The sequence below is a fragment of the Calonectris borealis genome, chromosome W (assembly GCF_964195595.1).
Source record: "Calonectris borealis chromosome W, bCalBor7.hap1.2, whole genome shotgun sequence".
Taxonomy (NCBI): domain Eukaryota; kingdom Metazoa; phylum Chordata; class Aves; order Procellariiformes; family Procellariidae; genus Calonectris; species Calonectris borealis.
The window spans coordinates 10,894,010-10,907,654 of NC_134351.1; the positions used below are offsets into that span (position 1 = coordinate 10,894,010).

Genomic DNA, 13,645 nt, shown 5'->3' on the forward strand with positions numbered 1-13,645 from the left:
TACCCTTCCGATTCTCTCCCTGTCCCACTGGGGGGGTGGGGGGAGTGAGTGAGCGGCTGCGTGGTATTTGGCTGCCTGCCAGGTTAAACCACGACATCATCATAAATCACCTCCAGCACAGCTAATTCTCTCAGGTACTGGATACCTCTCTCCATAGTGGTCCATTTGCCTAGGCGATATATAACATCTTCCTTGAAGGGATACCTTTCCTTCACGCCTGACAGGAGTCGCCTCCAGAGGCTGAGGACTTGTGCCCCTTGTCCAATCGCTTTGTCAATGCCCCCTTCCCTAGAAAGGGATCCCAGCTGCTTGGCTTCCCTACCCTCTAATTCCAGGCTACTGGCCCCATTATCCCAGCATCGGAGCAGCCAGGTGACAACGTGCTCGCCTGGACGACAACTGAAGTCTTTTCGCATATCTCGCAGCTCACTCAGGGATAGGGATCGGGTGGTTACCATCTCATTTACGGGTTCTGCCTCCTCCTCCTCCTGTTCTCCTGATGGCCCTGGTTCATTTTCATCCCTTACTAAACGAGCTGATTTCCTTGTGCATTTTCTTTTTTGTATAGGGGCGACTGATACCGGCATGGGTTGGTTCTCTGTCGCAGGGGGCAGAGTAGCTGCCGTGCCTGCCGTGGGGGGTGGGGTAGCCACAGGGCCTGTTGCTTTGTCATCAGCTGCAGAGACGTTTCCTTCCCCTTGGGGGTTCTGAGTGGTGTTAAACAGGGCTCGGTAGGCGTGGGCCAGGCCCCAGCACATTGTAGTGATTTGCGTCTCCCTAGAATGGCCAGGGTGACAGCATACTTCTTCCAAATATTCTACTAATTTTTCAGGATCCTGCACTTGTTCAGGGGTAAAGTTCCAGAACACTGGGGGTGCCCATCGTCCTAGGCATTTGCCCATGCTATCCCACTCGCCCTGCCACTCATAACTATCCAGCCTTGGGGCAGATCTCTGGATGACATTCTTGAATTGCTTACTAACCTTGGATAAAACCAAAACAATATTCCCAAGGAGTACCAATAGATGTATCTTAACTACCCAGGGATGTTCAAGGTACTGGCAAGTTATTTTAACAAAGGAGATGACATCATAGAGGAAGGTAGCGAGGGTGCCATTCTCTATTTCCTCCATAAAAAAATCTCTCAGAGGAAAAGGTATAATTGCTAATGGTCTCCATGAGGTGGTACCCGAAATACAGAAACGGCTTCATTACAAATCCCAAATACCAAATAACCCCCAATGCCAGCGTTTTAGTAACAAATCTCCCAGGCAAAACATCATTAATCACAGCAGAGCACAGCAGACTACAAAACCCAACTCCAATTTTTAACAGGTACAGCAAAAACAAGAGCATGGTGCAGAACAAATTAATATGTTACCAGATACAAATTCCTTAATATGCTCTAGTTAATCTGTTGTTACCTCAATCCTTCGCTGCTCCACTTTGGGCCCCATAAAAGGACTGTCGTGGTTTAACCCCAGCCAGCAACTAAACCCCACGCAGCTGCTCGATCACCCCCCACCTCCGGTGGGATGGGGGAGAGAATCGTGAGGGCACAAGTAGGAAAACTCACAGGTTGAAATAAAAACAGTTTAATAATGGAAATAAAACCAAGTAGAACAGTAATAATAACAATGAGAACAACAACAACAGCAGAATATACAAAGCAGGCAATGCACAACGCAACTGCTCACCGACCGTGTGTCACGAACGGGGGCGAGCCCCCCCCCATACACCTGGTTTTTATACTGAGCATGGGCCATCAACGCTCCTTTCACACCAAACCCAAAACACAGCACAGCCCACAAGCTACTGGGAAGAAAGTTAACTGTGTCCCAGCCGGAACCATGACAGGAGGGTGCAAAGAAGACGGAGCCAGGCTCTTTTCAGTGATGCCCAGTGACAGGACAAGAGGCAATGGGCACAAACTAAACCACAGGAAACACTTTTTCACTGTGAGGGTGACTGAGCACTGGAATAGGTTGTCCAGGGAGGTTGTGGAGTTCTCCTCCTCAGAGATATTCAAAAGTCATCTAGACATAGTCCTGGGCAAGCAGTTCTAGGTGGCCCTGCTTGAGCAGAGGGATTGAACCAGATGACCTCTGGAGGTCCCTTCCAACCTCAACCATTCTGTGATTCTGTGTTATGTGTGCTGACTTGTCCTATTAGCAGGAGTTGCGAACTGGCATATGCCAATCCTGTTAATGACACTAGAGTATAAATATATTCAACACAACTCCAGCAGAGAAGGGATTCTTCTAAACATCTCATGAAGAGACAGAGTAGATGAAAGTCCGAGCAAGGGGTTTTGGTGTTATAGTTACTTCTGTTATCATAAAACCCAACTCCAAGAAAATGGGTAAGTCTGAGCTTATATAAACTTTATTTTGTTTAGAGAGGGTATTCAAAAGCAAAAATATCTTGTATTATTAAAAAACCCACCTTCATGTCATCTCAAAATGAAAACACTTTTCTCTCTCCCAGTTTTCACTGTTTAATTTAATGAAGTATTAGAAAGACATAGTTTGTTGTTAATGATCAGAGTGCTTTCCAAAAGCTAGCCAGTGATAAATTTCACAACTGCTTTAAATGTAATTATTTTTGTATTTTCCAAATTAAGAAGTTTGGCTTCCACTTTCAACTTTAGATCATTAAAGTTTAAGAGGAAAATTCAAAACCAATGCAATCATTGAAGACTAGCATCTGGCATTGAATAGGGTATTCTTTCAACACAGTGTAGATAGACCATTATCATTCAAATAGCAAATAGAAAAACTAAAATGAGGAAAAATAGCACAAGTACTCATAAAAAAGTATTTAAAAACTCCTAAAACTCTCATTAGCGTATCCCTTCTTCTGTGACTACTTAAATAAAGAGAATAAGGATACCTTTTGCTGTACTTAACAAGATTCTCAAGGAAGCAATGACTGGACCACAATGTTCATGAAGACTCCATCACAACTGCCTATATATGCATATATAATTATATGCATATTTATATATTATATACACTTATTTATATATTAGGAGGATGCAAGTTATCCACACCCTCTGAATTATAAGGTCCCAAAAGAGGGACCTGTTTAAGATGGGTTGCAGTGGTCCAGAGCATATGTTTCCACTTCTTCCTTGATAAAAGAATTCACTGTCATATAGAATCATAGAATCATTTAGGTTGAAAAAGACCTTTAAGATCATCGAGTCCAACTGTTAACCTAACACTGCGAAGTCTACCACTAAACCATGGCCCTAAGCACCACATCTACACGTCTTTTAAATACCTCCAGGGATGGTGACTCCACCACTTCCCTGGGCAGCCTGTTCCAAGGCCTGACCACTCTTTCAGTGAAGAAATTTTTCCTAACATCCAATCTAAACCTCCCTCGGCGCAACTTGAGGCCATTTCCTCTCGTCCTATCACTTGTTACTTGGGAGAAGAGACCAACACCCACCTCACTACATCCTCCTTCCAGGTAGTTGTAGAGAGCGATAAGGTCTATGAGTCAGCTGATCCACTTCTTTCTTTTACTTTTGATCTATCTTTTTACTTTTACTTTTTTTTTTTTTTAAGTAATTTTTTTGTTTTGGTAAGATGATCAGTTCTCAGTGGAAACATGCTCTGAACCACCTCTATTGAAAGCCTTGTGAAAGATATTGTATTCAAGGATTTAGTGATCTTGAACAAGCCATGTTTGCTCTATTGGGCCTCATACTTGAGGCTTGAGAAGCCCTTATGTTAGCATAAGCAGCCACTGTAAAGGAACCTGCTGGAATGCCCCATGCCAGCCTGTACTGTGCCACTGGCAGGTGTTATGACAGAGATAACATTCCAGCCTGTCAGAAGATATAGGATTCTGTTTGCTACACAAAATAAGAGGCACCATGGCATGGGAGGGAGGAAGAACCTTTCCATGGATGGAATCTGTGCAGTGTGCTGCAGGAAAATCCATCTAGTGCTTCACAAACATGGGGTTCCCAGTATCCGAAGGGACATAAGATTTACTATCTATATTCCTCTTTTTTTTTCTATTACATTAAAACAGCTATTTTATTAAGCTATCTGTTGTCAGGCCTTTCTTATTGAGATCCAGGAAGAACACTGCACCATCTCTCTCTTATTTCTCCCTCACCCCCAGTGCAGCACACCACCACAATCTTAAGCTACCTTCCAATCCTGGGGTGCCAGGCACCTAAAAATACCCCACACCACTACTTGACTATAACTGTAACACGTCACAGAAAGAGTAGAATTTACCCATGTTTCTAGCCAAAAAAAAACTTTCTTTAATCCACTTAGCATAAATATTCTTGAAAGATTTTGTATGTAGAGCAACCAACACAGAAGAAAACACAGGAGGGAAAAAGCCATTTTGGAAGGTGCCCACATACCAGTGATGGTTACTATGTCAGGTTTTTAAAACTTAAAGTTGTTGAAGTGGTATATGCTAAGACTCAACATTAAGCTACACAATATAAAATACCTCCAACCACACATCTAGCTACTATATAAGAATTACTTAAAGCTTATGTACCATCATTTAGACATCACTAGATAAATCTTTCTAGGTCATTCTGTATTAACAGGAACAGATGCAATAGGTCAAGTCATTCCAGGCATCAGAGGTCAAATACTTAAAATTCCACTCCAACAGGAACAGGTTTATAATTACTATTGCATGCACTGATAATGTGCTGAGCAAAGAGCCAGTAACCACACCATCTTGCTCTAACTTGAGTTTTTCCAATGACCTTAAAGCATGTCTAATTATGAACAGCAGTCGACTTGTACAATTCTCAGTGTAAAGTAATAGAAGTAAGAATCAAATGTCAGGTGGATTAACACTTTTGAAAGTAATGTATTAAAATACTGACTTCTCAAATTGTTTTGTTTTCATTTGGTAGGGGAGCAATATTCTTCCAAAAAGCTTTGAATAACAAATCAGATCACATTCATATATTAATTTGTATTTTCCCCATACAATATTCACAGGGTCTTTTTGTCTCATTCAAACTTTTTTTTCCCTTTCAAACTAAAACAAGAACTAACATTTCAGGACATGAAAAGAAATTATGTAAACATAAAACATCCAAGGAATAGTTGAAACCTTTCACAATTTCAAACACAGTTGGATCTCATTTAACACAGGGTGTTTTAGTTGCATATCACACCACTGATTGAACTATTCTTTTCATATATGCAGCTTTAACAAAAAAAAAAAAAAAAAAAAATCACAAAGCATTTCTTCATCCAGTGTTGAAGTGGTAGCATCTGTTTTATTATATCCTATCCAATCACTTATTTTAAAAAATATATAAATTTTTAAAATGTGTATCATATTTTTTGTAACCCCAAAATAAAGGCATTTTTAAGCTATTGCTGCATATTATACAGCATTATACCAGAGGTTTGGTTCAGATACCCAACTTCAATGCAAAATGCAAGTCCACTAAACCTCAGCAGGAATAATATTGAGCTAAACAGTCCCATTCAACACATTCAAACATTAAGAAAAAATTAGAGACATGTATGTGACAGCCAGGTAATACTTTGTTTACCCCATTGTTTACCAATTTTGACAGAACTGACTTAGTGGAAAAAAAAGTTTCATTTTTTGAAACAAATGTTTTTGTTGTGATTAAAGCTATTCAACAAGTGATATTCAGGCTTCGGAAGATTAGTCAGAATATCAAAATTAAATCATGTTTTTGTCTGACTCTTGCACCTAAACTGCACCATTTGTGTAATGAAACACAAAAAAATACTGAGGATCAGTTGCTGAAACATAAGGATAAAGCATATAGGTACAATCAAGAATATTGTGTGCAGGCACAAAAAGAAAGCACTAGCTTTTTTGTTTTCTGATCTGAGATTCTGTTACAATTTCAGGGAAGCTTGCACCTCAAAAATGGGACTGCAATATTGCAAGTTCAATACAGATAGAAGGACATTATACATAATTCTGAATATAATATACATTAAGCTTTTTAATACCCCTGTGGCCTTTTAACTCATTTTTAACGTGTTAAAGTTTTTTTCTTCAGCTCTGAAAGAGTAGTTTATCAGTTTACAACAGAGACAAAGAGGATTTTTTTTTTTTTTTGAACTACCACACCATTTTAAAGTGAGGTCATCTTAGATCAATTATTCAGAGTGTCCAAGTGCCACTTGGACATGTGTATGTGTAACTTGCCTTTTTTTTTCTGGAAATAATACAAGCAATTAATAAGGATTTAGCATTCTTTCTCTGCTTGCTGAAAACTAGTTTAAGTGGAGTCTTTTGAATTAGAGTTAGTAACTCAACAATTTTTTTCATCTTAGTTTTGTTTGTGTGCACTTAAAAATTGGTCAGAGTTCATTTATTCCTCCAGAACCATCTGAAGAAGTTCAGCCTTATTTTGACTAGCTCAATTCAAGCTACTTGTATGTACATACATTTACTATCTTCTACATCCAAAGAAAACAAGATTTTATTACAATACATAAGCTAAAACATGAGCAGTGGAAACAATGCAGCTACAAATCTACCAAAAAGATACCCCAAAATATTTAAAACATTTCCTGACCACTAACAGAAGAGAGTGGCAATTACATGCGCAAGGCCATAATGTATCAGTGCACCAAACAGGGAAATAAAGTTCACAGCACTCATGCAATACAGTATTAGTATCAAACGGGCTTCTTAATAGGAAAACAATTTAATAAAAAGCTTTGCATGTGCCTAATGGATGCAATATAACTGTCCAGTGCTGGTGCTGTATTGCTTGATAAAAATCAAACTATCTCTGGTCTGGCAGCACAAGTATAGAGATTGCACAGCTTCAGTGACAAAGTTACAAGATTCCCTATTTTATTGCATTTTTAAAAACAACTTGGAGATTTAAGTTTCTGAACAGAGAAAGCACATTTCCTGAGTAGTCTCAGTTTAGAAGTTGTTTAATAAAACATTGTAAAAGAGGAAATGCATTATATTTTAATGTAGAGAAGTGTGTGTTTAAGCAAATACACTGAAGTATAAAATTTAGCAGGTTTTGAAGGTGAAGATTTACCAGGCAGGTGGAGAATTTGCACCATCATGTAGCATCAAGCTTGCAACAGTTTTACAGATAAGCAAAGGATATGACTGGATTTTTTTTTGTTACAGCAAATCAAAACAGTGCAATACATCTTGCAACTACAATTCATCACATTAGCTTGCTTATAATCCAATACATTCAGCCTGAAAATTAAAGTCAAATCAAATTTTCAAGAGTATTGTCTTTCACATCAGACACTAGATTGTTGGGTTCTTTTAAAGCATTATACCACAGATGGGTAATCTTATTGGTAAAGTCAAACTCAATTTGGATTAAAACCAGCAAAACCAAAGAGAGGCTGGTCATTGCCAGATATTTAATACAAGTATCAGAAAACATTAAGTTTACTGTATATTTTAAATTGGGTGTCCCTTTCATAACTTTTGGGGTACGTTTTGTGATTTTAATCAATGAGGAGGGGTAGACATTTAGACATTTCACATATTTAGTTCCTTTGTACCTACAATTAATTGGAGAACAGTAATTTCACAAGTGAATAGCACAATGACCTGAAGCATTATCACTACCAGTTATGATCCAACACGGGTTGTCGTGGTTCTTTTATCTGAGAAGAAGCTTTTGAGGAGAAATACCTGCCCAATACTAACTACAAGAAGAATGATTGCTTCCCCTATTGACCAATAGGCTACTCTTGTGTTTAAATCCTCTGCTCTGCTGCGGCCTTGTGCTTCTCTCAACCGGAAATGAGTCTGATAATCAATGACAGACTTCAAAGCTTCATGAATTGAAACACACGCAGACTCCATCTAGAGAAGCAAACAAATACACAGCTCAGTTAAGAACCCTTCTAATGCTTGTTCTATGAAGTTTTGTGGTTTGATATTTAAAATTAGGATTCACGTAGCTTTACAGATAAAAGATTATCTCAGTCCATTGTCAGACTGAAATATTATAAATCTAACATATTAATCAAGTTTTACACACAGGAACGTGACTGACTTAAGTACCAAAGTGTGCAAAACTGCAGACTCAATAAAAAGTAAAGTACTCTAAGAACCACAAAATTAATATTAAAATTAATGCATGTTTGGGTTCAAAAGTGAATATAAACACTGTATTGAAATAGGTCAGTGATCCAACATTTGTTAATTCCACATACACCAGCAAAACAAGCAGTAAATCTCTCCCCAGATTTAGATAGCTAGTAAGTTTCTTATATCATTAAGATATGCATAGTAGATATTAAAACACTTTTAGATTTCAGAAGTATGTGATTCTTCATCACATAATTCTCAAACTTAAGTTTCACAAAAGCCTGAAATCTAGATTGCTGACCTCAACACGTTCTTTTGGCATGAGACCCTTCTATTAGTCACATATGTAAAAAGTGATTAGAGAAAGGACAACTCTGTTATCTTTCAGTGTTCCTGGACGCTCCCTACCATATTCATATAACAAACATTCAAGACCAAATTGCCCAACTGCACTTGTCATCTTTCATAAAAATCACATTCCCTTTTCTAACCTGAAAAATCTTAACCTTTTCAATCTATGTACTATGGGCTTTCCAAGACCTAGATCATTTTACACAAACTTCTTCCATTTTCAGTTTATCTTCTGAAAGTAAGAGTTAACACTCATGATTGTCTTTTGACCATCAAGAAATTAATGAATATCTTCAAAATACTTAAGTTTTAGCCAGTTGATTAGTTGTTCTATCCCCTAAAAATCAGTATTTCCTGAATATCAAAAGCACAATCTATTATAAAAGGAAGTGTTTGACACCCTAATAAAAACCACTGTCAGTTACTTATATCTGCATCAAATCAGCTTTTCAAGTTGATGACTTTCAGGACAGGTGTCTGAACAAGTCCAAGATACTCTTCTAAACAAAATTCAGGAAGAGATTTCATGCATTAAGTTCTGCCATTTGTTTCACTGCTAAATTATAGAGCCCTCCACTACTCTGCAGCAGGGATCTTAAATTTAAACAAAGTCTAGTTTCAGGGATTTACCTTTTACAGTCCCTGTGAAAATCTGCCCAAATTTGGTCATACTACAAGCCTCAAGAAAATTGCAATGGAGAACCTACTTACCAAAGATGTGTTATGCTTTGAAAGTTAACTTCCCCTTTCCCAAAGATCTGATTTGCATTATGTATGCTACAACCCAGTGATAAACTTTTTCTTATACCTTCTCCCACAGCCTGCAAAGATGCTGGATCTAGAATCTGCATCTTCTGTGTTCTCACTACTCTCTACTGGTGCCAAAGGACCGACCAACAAAAACCCCCAAATACACCCCCCCACCAATACACAAAAAAACAAAACATGTAACAATGCACAGAATGAAGACTAAAGAAAGTGCAGGGAGATAGGGAGCTACAGGATGAAGAATCAAAAGACAACATAAAGCAGAAGAGAAAGGTGATGAGAAGAAAGAGATGAGAATTATAACTGAATTCACAGCAAGTCACCTACTCATTACAAATCTTTAGCCACTGCAGACTTACATGGGGTAAATTCAAGTGAGCAAGATGGATATTTGGGAAGTGGCATTTCTACCATTGAGTTCAAACTAGTAAAATAGTGGCCACATCTATCATTTTAAAATGGTTGTTTAAAGTGAAGTTTGGTAACAGTTATAGTGTAAGAACGTTAGTGAGAATTCATGAAGTGACTGTTCCAAGTGAAGTTGGCTGATTTAGTTTGGGCAGAAGTGGTATAAAACTAAAATTCTGAAGAAGGGAACATTAGGAAAATAAGTCTGGAGCAAGAATACTGCTTTGCCGCTTGAGTGTCTTATAAATGACATATCTAGAAGCCAGTTAAGTATGACTGATTTTGTTAATTTGTTTATTTTTATAGAATTCTCTTCCCATTTTAAAAGTGACAGTTACATAAGAGATCAACCATTCAACTCTTCCCCTCAAAAAAGACTCTAAACTATTTTAATATAAAAAACAAATTGTTCTCAAAGTTTCTCCAAAGTTCAGGAATTTTGAAAACCCTGATCCATTGATATTTTACACTTTATAAAATCCACACTTCCACAGACATAGAACCATGGCATAAAAAAGTCCCCTTAAACTCTAGGCCATTGTATATTTTCCCTAATTTCCACTTAAACACTTGGTAATTCCTCCTCAGCTCTGCATTCTGTAAATCCTAATTTTTGGAAAAGGTTCACTTTTAGTAACTCAGTTTATTTTAAAGAAGCTCTAACCCATTCATTTTCAACAGTGATATAGATATCTAATGCAGTTGAATTTGAAAAACATTCCCTCCACCTAACAGTTGCTGTCAAACAACAATATTTTACCTGAGTAAGTGCAGTTGCTCTGTTCTCACTAGGAAACAGTGGTGGATCTTCTCCAACCTGGAAATCAAAGTACACAGTTTTGTGTGTGAAAGTAGAGAACTCATTGCTGAAGCAGAATTTGTATGTTCCATTTCTGGATGCAGTAAATGTGAAACTATCATATTGTTTCTTCATCTCTTTGTATAATACAGCACCATCAGGACCTTCCAACCGACAGTCAACATCATAATGACCTCCAGTGATCACCTGAAAACAACAAGAAATTGTCTTCAGCATTCAACTAGCACGTCCCCAACTAGCACGTCCCCAACTAGCACGTCCCCAACTAGCACGTCCCCAACTAGCACGTCCCCAACTAGCACGTCCCCAACTAGCACGTCCCCAACTAGCACGTCCCCAACTAGCACTGGAAATTGTTTGATCTGACAAACGTTTTAAAATAAAATGCATTAATTTGAAAATCTTTCAACACAAGTTTGCAAAAATCCTCGTCCTATGGAAGACGCACAGAACAATTCAAAATAAGATCTTTTAAATTGAGGATATGTAATGTCAACTATGTTTTCTAACAGTTTATGAGGGAAGTTTTAGTTACTTCATTTTAAGATACTGGTACTATAGCAAAGGCTAGAGTAGATGAAATTTGATGGGGCAAAGACATCACTAATTTATTACAGTAATTTACTATATCCACAAGCCCATCCATGCAATTTATTCAGCAAGTTGAGATTGCCAAAATGCAATAAAACAGCTCCTTTACGTATGGCCTAAACTGTCTAACTAGCCTATTAGGTCAAGCTGCTTTATGTTGCAGGAATGGCATATGTTGAGTAGAACAGGTATTACAGCCTGGCTCATTTTCATATGTGCGTGTCAACAGAGCAATGTTCTAGAGGTTCTGCTGCCTCACTCCTGCACAATTAATGACAGTATTTCTTTCTAACACCAGCACATTCAGATTACGCCTACAAGCAACTCAAAACTTCATATGATTGTCTTAAGTATTGTCAGCCTTTGATTATTGTTGGTCTACAGCACGTTGTTCTGTAGAATCAGACTAGCTATCCTATCTCCACAGTAAGAACAACTGGCAATTTAGGTATTCATAGTTTACTATTCTGATGACTCTCAGGCTAGTAGTTAAATTTAATCCTTGCTCCAAATTTCTTGCCTTTAAGATAAAGCATCCTGAAGGATGAAGAGACTTCTATCCAAAGGCACAGCCCTTTCATATGCATACAGAAGCTTTCTAAAATAGTAGACATTTTATTTGAAATATTTAAATATCTGTTCAAACATATAATGCCATAAAGATTTATTCAGAGGTGCTGATGCAGTAGGTACAGTCTGTTACAGTACCTCTTATTCCATACTGCTCGCTTCTTTAATTCTAAACAATGAAGACTTGTTGCTTAGGAGTTAGGTAACTAGCAGGTATTGTGTTTGCAAGTGTGTAGCATTGTTAGACCCTAGTAATGATTAACCTTGAAATTAAGAACCATAAATGAACGTGGTCCAGACATGGCTCGGAGACAAACCTCGACCTTATAAAGAAAGGAAGGAACGGGTTCATGAAGAGTTCACTACCCTACCGACCACCAGAGACCACTCGAGACCCTCAAGAAGACCCCAAAGACTTTAGTGCGCATGTGTCTAGGGTGATGTAATATTATAATTAGTTCTCGGAAATGTAATGAATACGTAAAAGAGAATCTTAAAATATGTATGAGAAGCATGGATATAAACAGAAAGGTGATTAGACCAGGTGTGCTTGATTTGTGGCAAGTCCACCGAGTACCCAGGCCTGAATAAAACAATATCTCTCCTGAGCGTGTGGAATTGGTTACTTGCACGCCGGGCACGAATCCGCTTTTCGGACAACAGTGCCAAGCACCAGAAGCAACACTTCAGATAGGCTGTTCTCATAACATCATAGTTTGAGTGCCCACCAATTTATATAGGTATTAAGTTATTAAACCCCTAATATTAACGGTAAAAGTGAAATAACAAGAGATTCCCCGGAGGCCGAGGGAAGCAAGGAGTACCTGAAACTCGAGGGTGCACTTAGTGCCCTGGACAATCTCCTCGTAGAAACATTGCTTGGCGTTGTCAGGCAGCTCGAAAGTAATCTCAGAGGCCCGTGCCGCGCAGGCTACCAGCAGCAGCAGCGTCAGCCACCCCCACGGTCCCGCGGTTCCGGAGCCCCGTAACAGCATCACTCAGCGTGCAGAGGGGACAGAGTAACAGAGACTGAGCCGGGCGGAAAGAGGGCAGCCCCGCGTCGGAGACCAGCAGGCGCAGAACCCAGAGGAAGGTGTCTGCGGCGCCAACCGGTCACGACGGAGAAACCTAACTGAGGAAGCGCACTACACACCCGAAAGCAACCATGGCGCCTAGCACCACCCTCATAGAAGCACTTCCGGGTGAGCCCCCATAGTTTTATATACGTGGTGTTCAGCGTAGAAGGGGGCGCTCCTCGCCTCTCCCGCGCGCGGTTGGGCGTTTTCTGCCTGGCAACGGTTGCCAGGGAGCATGGCGGCCCGGCACCGCCGTGGGGCCCGGGCCCGGCCGTGACATCAGCGAGCCGAGGTGGTGTCCGCGTTCACACAGACGACCCCTCGGCACCAGAGGTACCATAGGCGCGCGCACGAGGCCCGCTCATCCCGGCTTTGTGCTGAGGGGTGCTCAGATTGCATAGCTAATTTACAGATATTTAGCCAAGTACTCGCACATAAGTCTCTAGAGAATTCTCCTCTCTGTCATACCTGCAAGGCACAGTCCAGGTTCCCCAACATATCAAAACTTTTGGCTCTATGTCCATTGTATGTAATTATCCAGGGGTTAAACTGTTTTCAAATTCCCGTGAGGCATGATTTAGAGCTGAAATAGTGGACTCTATTCTCCAAATGCAAGTGAAAAGTGTCTTAAGGACTCTCTCTCTGTATATCTTTGAGTTACTGAATACACAGGTTTGAGTTTCAGAGTTGGAGTTCAACTTTACATGTCATTTAACATTGATTGCTCCAGAGAGAGAAAGTGCAAGATCAAAATTAAATTCTGCTGATTAAAATGTTCACACTGACTGCGGGAATATCAGATTTAAGTTCTACTCAGTAAATATTCAGTTATTTTTACAAAGTAAAACAGCTTCAGAAGAAGAAATCAAAGATGACCCCTGTAGTGATCCTGACTGAAAAACCATTGTACATCGAGGAGTTAGTGATCCACGTAACAGGTAACCTGATGTACTGGTTTTAGCTGGGATAGAGTTAACTTTCTTAATAG

The 13,645-nt window shown here is 39.3% G+C and overlaps 1 protein-coding gene across 1 annotated transcript; it reads right to left on the reverse strand.

Moving 5' to 3' along the window:
• Nucleotides 1-1,579: 1,579 nt before the first annotated feature.
• LOC142074684 (transmembrane emp24 domain-containing protein 7) lies at nt 1,580-12,810 on the reverse strand. Its single transcript, XM_075135469.1, has 3 exons — nt 12,406-12,810; nt 10,361-10,606; nt 1,580-7,845 (listed from the first exon to the last, which is right to left on the reverse strand). Exons 1-3 carry the CDS (start codon nt 12,574-12,576, stop codon nt 7,609-7,611), a joined length of 654 nt encoding a protein of 217 aa, XP_074991570.1. The 5' UTR covers nt 12,577-12,810; the 3' UTR covers nt 1,580-7,608.
• Nucleotides 12,811-13,645: the final 835 nt, after the last annotated feature.

Excerpts from the sequence above, each read along its gene's own strand:
- LOC142074684 (XM_075135469.1), bottom strand. The coding sequence starts at position 12,576 with ATGCTGTTACGGGGCTCCGGAACCGCGGGACCGTGGGGGTGGCTGACG. Across the intron at positions 10,607-12,405 it reads AGTGCACCCTCGAGTTTCAG|GTGATCACTGGAGGTCATTA; the intron begins GTACTCCTTGCT and ends TGTTGTTTTCAG. Across the intron at positions 7,846-10,360 it reads GAGCAACTGCACTTACTCAG|ATGGAGTCTGCGTGTGTTTC; the intron begins GTAAAATATTGT and ends TTGCTTCTCTAG.